Raw genomic sequence first — 15,786 nt, 5'->3', positions numbered from 1 at the left:
TATAATTAGTTAGGTTGGATATTGAATCGCTTATTGAATAATGAATGTCCAAACCATGTTTAGTAGAGAGAATCTGTTCGGGCGGGGCATGGCACGTGCTGCGACCCATCCTTACCTTCGTATCCATTACCTGCATAAGACAAGTAGATGCAGGGCGTCGGAAAATATTTTTGAATATTGGTCTAAGTACGTACGCGCCAATTCCCGACAGCCACGTAGTATTTGACCGTTACCTACGGAGCCTTGGTTCAGTCTTCTGGATCAAAGCTAAAACGGCTGCCTAGCTAGTGGCTACCTTGGGTGGCTTTAATTTAATTCAAAAGTTAATTTAAATTAATTGGTTGGCACGTGGGAGTGTGCCCAATAGCTCTCTGCGAAGTTTGTGCATTCCCCTCACCTCACCGGCCACCCCTTGAAGTTATTGAAAATGGAGTTTTGTCTCTTTATATTTAAAGAAGTGAGAAAAGCTCCATTGTTTTTTCTTGGGCAGCCCAAAGGGTGGAACACTAAAATCTCTTCTTCTTCTTTTTTTCTTTTTTTTCTTTCCCTTTTAAGGGTAAAATGTCCTATATATATAGTAGATACACTAATTGATAATTATTTAGTAATATATTATTTGACTACGATATATATATATATATATATATATATATTATATTTTAAATATTACGCAACACTTTAAATTGAATTAATCCGATATGAGCGGCAACATCACTTATTTTTTTATTTTATAAAAATTATTAATACATTATTATTTCGATATGACTTTCTTTAGAAATAATGTATATTTAAAATCAGCAGTGTATGTGGATAGGCGTAATTAAGTTGTATAACCAAAAAAAAAAAACTTTTCCTATAATATTTGGTTTATTATTTAGTGCTTTCAGTTGGGTATGTGAGAAGATCATATCAAAGAGCGTCATTTATGCTTTTCTTACAAGATGAGATTCAGATGTTACTCTCTTTAAATAATAAGTTTTTCTTTTTTTTTTTATTCTTGTTAATAATATTGGTGTTTGCTTTTTAAAAGTCGAGATTTTTCTTTTAGAAATAAGATAATCAATAAAATGAATTCATACCTTGTTTTCCTTTGAAAAATAGTTATAGATTAGTTCATTTTCTAGTATTATTTATTTTTAAAATAGTTAAATCAATGCTCTTAGAGTGTTCTTTACAATACGAATTTTTTTTTTTACAAAAAAAATAGTAAAATAAAAAATTATATTTGTTAATTAAAAGTTTAGTTTGTTGCAGAATAGGAACTGTAAAATGTATCTTCTATTAACTTATAAAGTTATTTTTTAGAAATAAATTTTTATTTTTTAGTAAGAGCTCTTGCTAGAGTTAAATTCTCCTAAGCTAAGAAATCCTAATAAATGGTGTGCCTCAGCTCCAATTGGCACCCAGCTAAGGAGAGTAAAATGGAAAATGTTATTTAGTCAATATTTTGAATGGACTTTTATAGTATTATGAGTAGGACAATTTACCTGATTCCTAAAGTTATTTTTAATAAATTAAATTTTTTGCACCAAGCATTTTCTCGAAGCACGCATACCATTTCAACTATGAAAAATATTTTTTTCCACAAAAAGCCTCTAAATCAAAAGTAAAATTCCATTCAGTTAGTCCCTTTTTTTTAGGTGTAATTAAGGTCGTAACTTTTTTCATTCACTCTCTCTACTACCGATTAATCTTTTAAAGTTATGGCTCCTTGTGCTCATTCTTTATGACACAAAAATTTGACAGAGGACTAAGATTGTCGGAACATGAAGCCCAAGTTCCAACTTTGCAAGTGATGATTAAACTAAGCTTGTGCTATTAACTATGACTTGTTGGCTTCTCAAAAACCAATAATCTCTTTCCTATTTTACCCAAAATCCAAGTCTCTTCTCATTTCTCACTACTATTCTCGCCAATTGCTAACTTAATTGAGAATTGAGAAGTAACTACTCTAAACTTCTTAAACCCTAACTCAATCATTTTAAATTTGAGTTTGTATTGGATCTAAATAAAGTGTAATATAAAACAATATTAAAATTTATCCGCAACCATCCAAATCCAAATTCAACGTCTAAAATTCACACTCCCAAATATAGCATTAGTAAATTTTTTTTTTTTTTTTTTTAAATAACGGTCTACCTCGATGATGGTCTGATTCCAAACTAATAAAACATTTACAACAATTTGGTGAACCCGTTTAATGACACCAACAAATAGTTTAAAAATTCCCATTAGCTTCAAATTAAGAATGAAAATGAATTATAAGAGAAAACATCACACGCACCCATCTCGGGTACGCAACCAAATGAATAGTCTTAGGGCTTCTCACCGAAAATGGGTAGAAAATTATGAAAGTTTTGGAGACTCTCTCTCTCTCTCTCCCACTCAAAGTCAAGGGCAACGGTCCAAGTGTACATATCCATAGACATACACGTGTGGTTCATTAGGCTCTGCATGCACAAATCAAATGGCCAAAATTCATTGTGAATGCTCTGATGCTGATACGTAGATATGATCTTTGGGGAGTTAGGTCAACCAAAGCCCATTTATCCTAAACAAAAAGCAGCACGGAATTGAACCAAGTTAGATACTACAACAACCCTGTTGCCTACGACTTCTTTTCCTTATGCAGATTATATTAGTAATTATGCACTTTGGCACTTCAAAATCAAACACCTACTTCCAACCAAATTAATCAAATCCAACGTGTCTGATACCTAATAAGTTTTTTACCATAAAAAATAAAATTACACATGCATCATTCTGTCTGATACTCATCCATTCAAGGAAAGAAAATCTGATTTTATTTTTTAAAAAATATATAATTTTAATTAAATCTAAATACAGAAATGTTCTTTTATTAGGCCCAATACACCTACTTTTACAAATGATGCCACCAGGAAAGCAAATAAACTGAAACCGCCCATCCCATGTAGTTTACAAGCTCCCAATCAAAACCTCCAACTGCTACAATCACCTGTGAAAAAATATATACTATTTTGCCGTATGGTAAGACAAAACTAGCATCTCTGCAACTTATTAGGGTTTTGAGAACAACCCTCTTGTAAGTGATGAAAAATCGTAGTCCTTTCCCGACTCTGTAGAAGAAGCTGTAGAAGAAACTGAGGATGCTGTTGAAAGATGCCCCACTGCTGCTGCTGCTGCTGCTGCTCCATTAGTTGAACCATCTTTCTGGACGCCATAAATGCTGCAAGGAAGAAAATGGCAACAGAACCAATATGAACTAATAAGCAGAAACCCTAAATAAATAAATACACCAATATAAATAAAGGTTACAGTTATAAATTGGCATCCTTAAGATGTCCTAAGGTTCACAAAAATAAATAGTTCATCTCTCAACTCAAAAGAAAACAAGAATTATTCAGATAAAGAGAGACATGCTACGCGGTTAACAACAAATAACAATTAACCAAAATGAGAAGCATGAAGCACATGGATAGAACATTGATATACTTCTTGAAGTTCAGTTACAAATGAAGGAAATGCAGTCGACAGCTCCCCTTTATAGGGCTACCAAAGAGACATTTTAAGGCTAATCATGAAATATCATGTTTTTGTCACAATTCTGTTGTGCAGAGTGTCACGGACTGAATATTTCACACCTTTGTGAAATGATTGTGCGGCGCTAACTAAAGCACTCTTGTTTAACTAACCAGCCTAGTGTTTACCACAATTCACCAATAGAACACTTTAATTGTCATTCAAGCAAATATAAGCAGAAGCAATAAGCAACTTATGAAAGTCATGGCACGTAAGCAATAAACATTGAAGCAACGTAATTCATTATCAACACCTCCATTAACAACGTGTGTCTAGCAAGGTAGGTAAGTAGGCTAAACATGTTAACAATTGCTAGTGAGTTTTACAAGTTGATGAACACTCAACCTTCCCTAAAGAGTTTTCTATGGTATTCTCATTCTAGCACTAGTAAACACCAATATGACCGAGGAGTCATACTCCCCTTTTTAGCCTAGCGAAAAACTATCTCTGAAAAGTAACTCTACACTAGTATTTACATGATGGAAACTCATCCTAAACGCATGATACAAGCGGTCACAAGCAAGCATAATTCCCTAAACAAGCTCGGCTCATGACCGCTCCCCAACTTATGCAGTTGATGTCCTCGTAGACTTTAACACTAGGTACACTTCAACTTTGTCCATGAACGGTTTCATATCTTCAGTAGAAACTTAACTGATTTCTTCGTCACCAAGGTCGTTCCACTTTACTAAGAACTCATGCCGCTTCTTCCTTGAGGATTTGAACTCTCTGTCTACAAAGATTTCTTCAACTTCTCGTCTGTCGAGTTGCACTGTCTTCAATTATGCTCTAGTTGACCGACTTCAGCATAGATCTTCGGTGTCGATGTTGAACACCTTAAGGCAGTTGACATGAAACACAGGATACACTATCATCCTCGAAGGCTCAATTTTGTAAGAGGCCTTCTCAACTTTGGCCAAGCTGGGGACTGGTCCTTCATATTTACGAAGTAGTCTCCTATCTCGTCCTCGTAGTGACCTGATCTGTTCAATATTGAGCTTAACAAGCACCAAGTCACCTACGTCGAAGTTTTGCAATCTTCTCCCCTAGTCAGCCCACTTCTTCATCCGTTTAGAAGCTTTCTCCAAGTAGACTCGAGCAATCTCTACATTCTATCTCCATTCTTTGGTGAAGATGTATGCTCTAGGATTCTTTCTTCTGTACGGCTCGTCCACTGTGTGAGGTAACAATGGCTACTAGCCTATAACAAGCTCAAAAGGACTCTTGTTGGTTATTGAACTCTTTTGGGAAGAACTGAGCCACGTCAAGTAGATGCACCCAACACTTTTGGTTGGCATTGACGAAATGGCGCAAGTACTCTTCTAGTAGCTTGTTGAATCTCTCCAACTGGCTGCCTATCTATGGACGGTAGCTAAAGAGATGTCAAGCTATGAACCGAAGATTTTGAAAAATTCTGTCCAAAAGTTGCCAGTGAATCTTGAGTCTCAATCACTGACAATATCTTGGGGAACACCCCAATACTTCACAATATTTTTAAAGAATAGTTGTGTCATCTCCTCTACCGAATAGTACTTCAAGGTGGGTATTAACGTACCGTACTTCAAAAACATGTCTATAACCACAAGTATAGACCCTACATCTCCCACTCTAGGTAGGTTGGTGATGAAGTCTAGTGAGATAGTTTCCCACAGTCTAAATGGTACTAGTAGGGGCTCCAGCAGCCCTGCAACCTTCTTCCGATCCACCTTACCTTGTTGGCAAGTGAAACAAGTCTGAATATAATCAACCACATCATCATGCATGTGCGGCCAATAATATCTCTACTTCAATAATGCCAAAGTGTGCGGTCATCCTGGATATCCAGCCCACATGGTATCATGGCACTCTCTCAGCAGTGTCTTCCTCAAATCTCCAACACATGGTACAAAGAGTCAGCTACCATGGGTCATCAGCAATCTTTCTTCTATCTAGAACTGACGTGCTTTCCCCACTTTTGTCAGCTTCATAAGGTTCTACGCAACTAGATCTTTGGCTAAATTCTCCTTGATGCACTCCCGCATTGTCGTGGTAACGGAACTCACTGTCAAGTGTATTACCATTTGTAAGGCAGCCAGCTCAACTTTCCTGCTTAATGCATCAATAACTTGGTTCAGGCACCCCTCCGTGTGTTCAAATGAGAAATCAAATTCTGCCAAGATTTCTTGCCATCGGCCTTGCTTGGCTGTCAACTCTTGTTGTGTTAAGAAGTGGCTAACATCTGAGTTATCCGTTTTCATCACAAACCTTGACCCAAGTAATGTCGCCACATGCAGAGACAATATATCATTGCTAACATCTCTTTCTCTTGAACTGTTTACTTCCATTCTGCTTCACTAAGCTTACAGCTCCCGTACGCAACAAGATATCCCTCTTGTAACAAGACTCCTCCAAGGGCGTAGTCTGATGCGTCTGTTAGTACCTCGAAGGGTTTCATGATATCCAGAATAGCGAGTGCCGGATCTCTCATCATAGCATCCTTCAAGTCAACAAAGACTCCCTAACACTTCTCTATCCAGTTCCACCCCTTACCCTTCTTTAGTAGTTCAGTCAAAGGAGAAGTTCTCCTCGAGTACCTCGCTACAAACTTCCTATAATAGTTGGCAAGACCAAGAAGGGAACGCAGCTCCTTCACTGTTGTTGGGATCTTCCATTCTTGAATACCTCTCACCTTCTCCATGTACATCCTAATATCACCTTGCTTAATCATATAACCAAAGAATTTGATACTCCGCTAAGAGAAAAGACATTTCTCTTTCTTCACATACAAACTATTCATTGTCGAACACCTTCCGTAGATGCTCTTTATGTTCCTCTAGAGTGGAACTGCAGATAACAATATCATCCAGGTATACCACGACAAATTTGTCAAGGTACTCACGAAATACTTGGTTCATCAAGGTACAAAATGTTGTAGGCACATTCATCAACCCGAATGGCGTCACCAAAAACTCATATACCCCATACCATGTCACAAAAATTGTATTCGACTCATCCCCATCAGTGATTCTCACCTGATAGTAGTCTAACCTCAATTCAAGTTTAGTGAAGTACTTGACATGACTCAGCTGATCAAACAATGAAATAGGATAATAGTTGCACACTGTCATCTTGTTGAACGCGCGATAGTCTACACACATCCGCATGCTCCTATCATGTTTCCTCTAAAACAACACCGGTGCTTTGAACATTGCTTTGGAAGGGCGAACATATCCTGCTTCCGAGAAATTATCAAGTTGTTTTCTCAACTATGCTAGCTTTGGAGGCGCCATCCAATATGATCCCTTAGTAGGTGGTTTCACTCTTGGGAACAACTTAATCTCATGCTCCACACCTCGTCATGGAGGCAAGTTGTGAGACAGCTTATCCGACATCACCTCCTTGTATTCATCCAACACATCTTGAATAGTCATAGGCACCAGCTCTCAACTTACTTCTTCCTCTACCACCACTGTGGCGAGATACATCTGTTCACCCCTTCTCAATCCCTTCTTGAGTTGCATGGTTGAAGGGAACTCCTCATCTTCTTTCTTTGCAATAGCTTGCACCATGAAAGGGTAATCTCCCATCAGACACAAGGAACCAACAAGACATCAGCACCGCCTTAGACTTCCTCAAGAATTTCATTCCCAAAATGACTTGAAAGTCATCCAATGGCATCGCTGTGAAATTCACATGACTTGCCCACTACCCAAGCTTCACAGTCACTTGTTTGGCTACACTCCCAAAGTAAGCTAGGCTATAGAATTCACCGCTTTCATGCGTCCTAAATCCTTCTCCAAGGATAAGTTGAGTCTCCCTACTTCTGCCTGTGAAACAAAATTATGGGTAGCCCCGGTATGCACCATAGTAATGTCCCATTGATTCTCAAGTCCACAAACATTAACCTTTTCTCTTGTGTAACTTTCGATGTTTTCGCCTAATTCTCCAATGCATTCACTAGCGGCATTACACCCATCCTCGGGGTATCCTCCTCTTCCTCATCGCTCTCCAATGCCCCCTCCACGATGGAAGCTTGTAAAGCATTGAGTGAGGACACTCAGCAACTCTGTGAGGCTCTCAATACAAGTAGCATGAAATTTTACTCTTTTCATTGGGTGTCACACCCTCAAGACGATGAAGCTTCTTTTGAAGTTAACGCCTTACTATCAACTCCCCCACTTTTGGGTTTGCCCTTCTTGAAAGACTTTCCACTGTTTCCACCTACACCACTCTTTTTGGATGAAGCAGAATTATCACCAGTGTAGTCAATCAAGCATTATGCAGCAACTTGTGCAGTAGACAAGTCTTGAACTCTTTGCCTATGAAGTTTTGTGTTTGCCCACAGTTTCAACCCCTCAAAAAAATAGAACAGCTTGTCCTTTTCCGACATGTCCCTGATGTCCAACATCAAAGCAGAATTTGTTTCACGTATTTCATAATTGACCTAGTATTTGAGGTCTCTCAGTTTCCTCCTAAAATTGTACTCAACATTCTCAAGAAAGAATTCGGTCCTGAGCTCTCTCTTTAAGTCTGCACAACAATCAACTACACAACGCCCATTCTCAATTTCACTATACTTAGTACGCCATCACTGTTTGGTGTCATCAACCAAGTACATAATTGCATTTTCCACTTTCGCCTGTTCTGCGTATGTCCTCAAAGTGCGAAAGTACTACTCCATATCAAATAAGAAGTTCTCTAACTCCTTAGCATCACGGACACCCGCATACATCTTGGGTTCTAGTTAAGGGTGACAAAACAGGTTAACGGGATGGGTTCGAGTGGGTCATAAACGGGTCATGGTTCAACGAGTTTGGGTTCGGGTTCGAGTCGACCCATTTATCAATGGGTGACTATTATGTAAACTCAAACCTACCTGTTTAATAAATGGATCACCCATTTAGGCGCAATGGTAAGGTTGTCGGCGTGGAAACAGCCTCTTGCAAAAATGCAAGGTAAGGCTGCGTACGATAGACACATTGTGGTCTGCCCCTTCCCGGGCCATGCATACACGGGAGCTTTATGCACCGGGCTGCCCATAAAATTTTGTAAATATTTGCTATAAAATGACATAATTTTAAAATTTAAAAAAAAAAACAACACTCCCTCATTTTATTTATTAATATCTAAATAAAAAAACATAACACACAATTAGCATTGCCATTCACTATGTCCCGACCAAATCCCTTCTCAGCCCCTACTCCACATATCTGCTTCTCTAATCTCTACAATGAAAATAGAACAAAGTAACAAACAAAAATCTGCTTAACTGCTTCTCACCAACTTCTTTCTCTAACACTAAATTTTCCCTCTTCTACTGCTGCTGCGAGCCTGCGTTTGCGTCTGCATGCAATCTGGCTACATCTGCGTGCGATCTGGCTGCGTCTATGTGCAACATGCTTGCGTACTAGGGGATCATCAGGGAGTGACGGAGTGAGGGAGGCTGGAAGAAATTGGAAGTTTGGAAGATGGAGTGTCGTGACTCCATGGCCATCTCCCTCATGGAGTGCCATGACTCGTGAGAAATTGGAAGTCTAGGAGATAGCTGCAGCCGGATGAAATTTCTTCCCCAGAAAATCCGTGACTCCTAACTGGTGCCACGTGCTGCAGCCAGGTAGAAGAAATTAGGTTAGGTTTCAAATGTTTATCAGTTTATATAAGGCAGATAAACGAGTCACCCCCCGAACCCACCTAACCCGTTTAATAAACGGGTTGGGTCCGGGTTGACCCGTTTATAAACGAGTCAACTTGTATTAAATCCAAACCCGATTTAAACGGGCAAGTCACGGGTCATCCATCAGGTTTCGACCCATTTTGCCAACCCTAGTTTTGGTACCTTGGTCTTGATAAACCCGAGAGTAGTTTCCCATTGCAAGAACCATCACATTCATCTTTGCAGTCAAATCAGCTATCTGAGCTTACAAGGTCTCCACAGTGTGGTGAAAGTCCCCTGACATTTCCACCATCAAACTTTGTTGATGCTTTTGTGAGCCCTCCAATTCATCAACACGTTATGTCAGTCGGGCCATCTCTACGACCACATTGTTGGTTGCCATCTCAACCTATACTTCCAGCACATTAATTCTCTGGGCAATGGTTGGCATGGTCATTTACCGAAACTTTACTAATCAAACAACGAAGGCAACTGAATTCACATAGCAAATAACTGAGTTCTGATACTAGGTGTCATGGGGCAAATATTTCACACCTTCGTGAAAATACGGTGTTGCGCTAGCTAAAGCACTCTTGTTTAACTAAACAACCTAGCGTTTACCACAATTCACCAATAGAACATTTTCATTGTCATTGAAGCAAATGTAAGCGGAAGCAATAGGCAACTCATGAAAGCCATGGTACGCAAGTAGAAAACAATGAAGCAACGTAATTCATTATCAGCACACCTCCGTTAACAACGTGTGTCTAGCGAGGGAGGCAAGTAGGCTAAACACGTTTACAATTGCTAGTGAGTTTTACAAGTTGATGAACACTCACCCTCTCCTAAAGAGTTTTCTATGCTATTCTCACTCTGCCACTAGGAAACATCAATATGACGAGGATTCATACTCCCTTCCTAGGGAAAACCTATCTCTGAAAAAGAACCCTATACATCAATATGACCGAGGATTCAAACTCCCTTTTTCAGCCTAGGGAAAAACTATCTCTGAAAAAGAACCCTACACTAGTATTTACATGATGGAAACTCATCCCAAACACACGAGACAAATAGTCATAGGCAAGTATAATGCCCTAAACAAGATTAGTTGTTGGATTTCATCTATGTTGAAAACCAGGCCATTTTAATGACATGGTTGGGGGATGCTACATGTAAGGTCTAATCCAGTCATTGTGAAGATTAAGAAGCACTTTAAGGTATCTTCTGGATCTTTTACTAAGATTAAAGAAGCCCTTATTGCCCTTAATTGATTCAAATATTGATGTGTATTGTATATTTTGCAACCATTTGGCTCAAAAGAAATTTAAAAGGTCTCACTTTTTGTGATAAAACCCCATTTAGAAGTATTGGTAATTGTACAACATAAGAACCGAGCAAAAAAAAAATCGTACTCCATTAAGAGATGCCTATTTCACACGTGTCAGGGCCTTAGTTTGCTAAAGTTTTGGAAGCTTATGGAATAGAATGCATGAGAGGGAGCTTTAAATGGCATTGTCCAACACTCTTCGGATCACAACTTAGCTCTTAACATGCTCAGTGCTCCATTCCTTTTCAGCTGTGACCAAACACCATATACTACATTGATGCATCCATTTTTCACATGGACAAAGAACAAGACATTGTTCATCTTCCTCCACCTCTCTTGGATTTTTTTTCCCCTTTTTTTGACAATTTCCAAATACTAACAAAAGTGCCACCTTGTTTTTCAGTTCTAAAAGCTATAAAACAATAAAATAAAATAAAAAATGCTCTCCAACTTTCTTGTATAAATTTTTTAAATTGGAAAACAAGATGGCATTTTATAACTATTTAGAAAACTAAAAAAGGAAATTCAAATCAGGGCCTTAGCTTCTTTCTTTCCAAACACGCAATAGATATCTCTTGCGGACCATTTGTCTAGATTGGAAGATCACCAAACACCACTCTTCACAGATAATTCACCATTAGTTGAAAGATTCCCCAAACAAAAATTCGCTCAGAGATCACTCTTTTTTTGGGTACTGCCATATTAGAGAACACTCGGAAATTAAAATGTCAACACAGTTTTAAAAGAGAAAAGGAGAATAACAAAAAAAAAATTCAAAATTATTAGTGTAAAACTATCCCCAAATTTGCTCATAGTCGACACCATTTTACCTGAAGTTAGGGACAGGGCATGTTATTGTAGTTTTTCAAACTTCACATGCTCATGCAATATCACAAAAGCTCAGGGTGGCAACGGCATAGCCACATCCTATAAAGCTTTTCAGAACCAACTGAAAATTGGCAACGGCATAGCGACATCCTATAAAGCCTTTCAGAACCCCTTGATCATTTTTGTAGGATTGTCAAACTCAATGTAATAATTGGCAGAGGCATAGCCACATTTCCTTGGTTGGGGGCAACACCAACTATACATATATAAAGAATGAAAGTGTTTTAAGCTTTGACCCACTGACCATCAACAATCATAGATGGCTGCTTTAAAAAAAAATGCAATTATAGATTCTTAAACTCTTTGCAAATTTGTATATAATGTAAAAAATAAAAATAAAAATAATAAAAAAAATAAATCAGATATTTATACCTAGAAAATATTGTTGATCATTTTCCTTTTATTCCCCTCATTAACTAAAATTCCACTCGACACTTGTATATTTAGAAACTACTATAGCACGCAAACTACTGAGCTCAATCGTATGGTGATTATGAGTACGTCAACAAATAAACAGTTTAAAATTTTTTAAACAAAATGTATCAAAGTTACAAAAAATCATCACATAAAATATATGCAAAAACAAAAAACAAAAAACAAAAAAGGGAAACAGAAGGGGGAAAGGAGGGGGAAGGAAAATGCAACACAAAAATTCAAAATATTAGAACTTTGAAAAATCCTAATACACGTTGGGCTGGGGTGTCCACATGAAAGTGTTCCTAAATGTTGCATGATTAAAAACTGAAAATATGAGCACCACACACTTGTGTCATAACATGCTTTAACAGGAGGCCAAACACAACCAGAAAATCCTCTTAAATTCAAATATTCTATATGACAAAATGAAGCAAAAATTCAAATGAAAACAAATATAAAAACTCAAAAAAAAAAAAGAATTCATTTCAAGTGGATAGAATAACAATAGGTGATTCATTTCCAAGTAAATCTCAGTCATCCTATTATCCTAGTATGCAAACTATTATGATGAAAATCTAACATGCAGAGAATTATAACATACCTAGATGTTGAAAAGGAAACAGGGTTCCCTGCAGAATGTGCGAATTGGATATTTCCCACCTGGCACAACAGGGAAATTAGCTTTTGAACACTTCCATTCCATCCTTTTCTTCAATAAACAAAAGCAATAAGCATTTGACATGTTTTCTCATTAATCTCACCTGCATAATTTTTTGTAGCTCATTTTGTCCGCCAACTGGCATTATCATTCCTGGAGCTTGATGACTAATATTTGGCAAGTTTTGAGTACTTAATTCAGGGGCATTTGATCCAGGTCTCTGTGCATTTCCAGAGAAATTTTTAGCAGCAGCAGCCATGAAAAGCGATTGTTGCTGTGCCAGCATAGCTAGTTGTTGTTGATGAACTGAGAATGGTGACACCATATTTGACTGCGAGAATTAAAATTACATGATCAGATAATCTACATATTTTTTACAACATTATACAGCTGACAAAAAAGAGCGCAGATGCTAAAGTTGTTACAGCAACAATAGTAACAATCTCATTATCAAATGAGATGTACTAGCAATTCATAGTGGTGAGAAACAACAGCAGGATAATTTAAATAGGCAACGCATCAATTTTCGTATAGGCATGAAGAGTATTGAACGCCCCCCAATAGTAGCAAAATGATAGTGGTATCAGATAGTTTACAAATAACCATCCCCCGTCCTCTGAAGTAGGCTTGCATAAAGGATGATGCTTGTAAGGTCCCATTTGATGCAAGCTCACATTTTCAAATCTAAACGTGAATGAGGATTCAAAGTCTAATAAATTGTCTTTTGCAGAAACAAGGAAGATACTGCACTCGACTTAGAGAAAGATGCTGGCTTCAAAAGAAGAGTATCCTCATATCAAAAACTATTATGGCAATGGAAGAAATAACTCACTGTTTTTTCCGTAACTGGCACCCAGCCATTCCTTTGTCCTCTCCAATGGCGCACCTCTCCCTCTGGAATATGGGCTGCCTTGTAAAGCTAAGGTTGCTGCAATAATTTGAAGTCACAATTCATGGGCATTGCCAAAATCATTATCTCCCAGTATAATTGATATCAATTCCAAACTCCACTCCACTTTTCTCCCTAATGAGGCAGTTGATAGAATTTTCTGGGAAGCCCAATTCCACTGGTAAATTTTCTCTTAAACCCGCATGGGAATTCTCTAGAAACAAAGCTCCCCAGTTTAGCTGGGCTAATTCTGTGTGGATAAAAAATCATATACCTAAGAATGTTTTTATAGGTCATACAGAACAGGGTTATCCAAAATCTGTGTGGTCCAAAGATGTGGCAAGGCAGCTACTTCTATATGCACTTTTATGACATGAAGCTAGGACGAGATCACTCTTTTGCAGCTGCAAATCCCAAAAAGTTCTCATTGCTGGTAGCCTGGTACTTTGAATGACACTGGGATCTCTTAAGTTCCATCAACTGTATTCCCTTTCTGGTCTGTTAATTGATTTGGGAAGCTGCAATTTATCGCACATGGAAGGCTAGGAATTTAAAGCTTTATGACGATACTCCTATAGTCGGACATGGATTCAGTGGTTCATAGGATTTTGTTGGATGTTTAGTAAAGCGTTTGGGCTTAAAGAGATTTAATTCACAGAGCTGTAATTTTCCAGTGTCATATCCATACCGAAGCCAGATTCTTGATAGCCCCTCAGTTACTTTTCCCTTGAGCTTTATATATTCATATTTTCTTTTCTTTTTTAAAAATTGTGTGAAGAAATTCTCCAACTGCAAGTCAATATTAATTGTTTGTATAAGGAACAATATATTCTTTAAAAAAAGAAATCCAAAACTTACTTTGAAACGGGAACAGGGTCCAAGCAAGTGTCTAACCCCAGACAGGCACATAGAAATTGAGACAATAAAGCAAAATGTACATGCCAACTTACAAACTCCTTACAATCCATTTTAGAAAATGCCCATACCTTCTCAAAAAGGCTCATGATATCGGTTTTAACATCTTTCTGTGGTGTCTGTGTAATTGACAACTCTGAAGGCGAGTTTTTAAAAAGGTCCTCAATACCAGATAAAGGCAGAGCATCACTCTCAACAGATTTTGTTGGACCAGTTTTCTCAGCTGCAGAAGCCTCTTCAGCAGCTGCCATTTGTGAAGCTAACGGTCAATGCAATAATTAATAAACCTATCCATCAAACACAACTTATCCAGAGAGTAGGAAAAAAAATACTACCAAACAAACTAGCAATAATTAGCTAGATTATGAATTTATGAAGGAATAAAAAGTGACTGCGACATACCCTGAAATCCTGCCCATGCAGTGTCATCAGTTGTAGCAGCCTCCGAACCATTCTCATTTGGACCATCATCCACAGAAAGCATGTCAAAAAGATCAGTAGCATAATCAACTTTGGGAGGTGAAGCTGCCGACGTTGATTCTGGTCTCTGAACAACCTCTTGAGGCTTTGTTATTGTGGACTCAACTTGCATCCCAGTTGATTCTGGTTTCTGAACAACCTGATGAGACTTTGACACAGGATTGGCCTATTCACATATGATAAATCTTAGGCAGCAAGATTTCAGAGCCAAGCCTTTACTGGTTAACTTAAGTAAACATGCATACAAACAAGCCGAAAATGAGAAGGGATAGAGGTTTTTTTTTTATAATAATAAGTATTATTTAGAGCTTAGATCCAAGTGAGGTACTCACTAAAACCCTTGTGTAAAGAAAATTAAGAGCAAAGTTGAGGAAATCATAAATAGAAGGCGCACGATTTGAACAATAGCCACTTTTAAGCAACCCAAAAAAAAGGAACAGATGACACTTTCTGATTGATAATCCGATACATTATATCAGTAAAAGCCAAGTGAAAACTTCTTTTAAGAGGAATTAGAACAAGAATGTAAAAAAGAAAACACTTCCTACAACAAAATTGTTGGCAATAAAATCACACTAGGGAGGGGCCTAAGAGAATAGGAAATTTGAGAGTGGAAACATCATTTTCTTTAAGATTAACATTGTAAAACATTATTTTATATAAAGTAAGTACTTTACATCAATATTCTCATTTACTTTTTGTGGTCTTAGTGTGGAGCACTTTTTACATCACTATTTACATTTACTTTCTGTGGAAACATCATTTTCTTGAAAACGATCAACATTTTCAAACTTTATTTCTTTACATCAATATTCTCATTTACTTTTAGGGGTCTTAGCAGAGCTAAAAATGTATTATCCAGTAGAGTCATTTACATATAAAAACAGTTTTCCATTTCCATATTTAATTTTCCAAAAAATTATTAAAAAGCAAGCTTGTTTGTCAGCTTTATAAGATTTGTGCTAAAAAGGTAGAGAATAAAGAATTTTTGTAATCGCAAAAAAATAGTTTTTATTTTT

The 15,786-nt window shown here is 37.5% G+C and overlaps 1 protein-coding gene across 1 annotated transcript in view; it reads right to left on the bottom strand.

Annotated features, from left to right (window-relative positions):
* Positions 1–2,781: 2,781 nt before the first annotated feature.
* Positions 2,782–15,786, bottom strand: part of LOC131162714 (ADP-ribosylation factor GTPase-activating protein AGD5) — a 34,839-nt gene continuing 21,834 nt past the window's right edge. The window contains exons 7-11 of the mRNA XM_058119320.1: positions 14,690–14,933; positions 14,359–14,531; positions 12,587–12,814; positions 12,427–12,485; positions 2,782–3,208 (exon numbers count right to left, since the gene is read on the bottom strand). Coding sequence (XP_057975303.1) covers positions 3,040–3,208; positions 12,427–12,485; positions 12,587–12,814; positions 14,359–14,531; positions 14,690–14,933 — 873 coding nt within the window. The 3' untranslated portion in view covers positions 2,782–3,039. The remainder of the gene's footprint in view (positions 3,209–12,426; positions 12,486–12,586; positions 12,815–14,358; positions 14,532–14,689; positions 14,934–15,786) is intronic.

The sequence above is a fragment of the Malania oleifera genome, chromosome 1, assembly GCF_029873635.1.
Source record: "Malania oleifera isolate guangnan ecotype guangnan chromosome 1, ASM2987363v1, whole genome shotgun sequence".
NCBI classification, from domain to species: Eukaryota; Viridiplantae; Streptophyta; class Magnoliopsida; order Santalales; family Ximeniaceae; genus Malania; species Malania oleifera.
The sequence above is the reverse complement of the archived record's forward strand: the minus strand, read 5'-3'. Positions and strand labels throughout refer to the sequence as shown.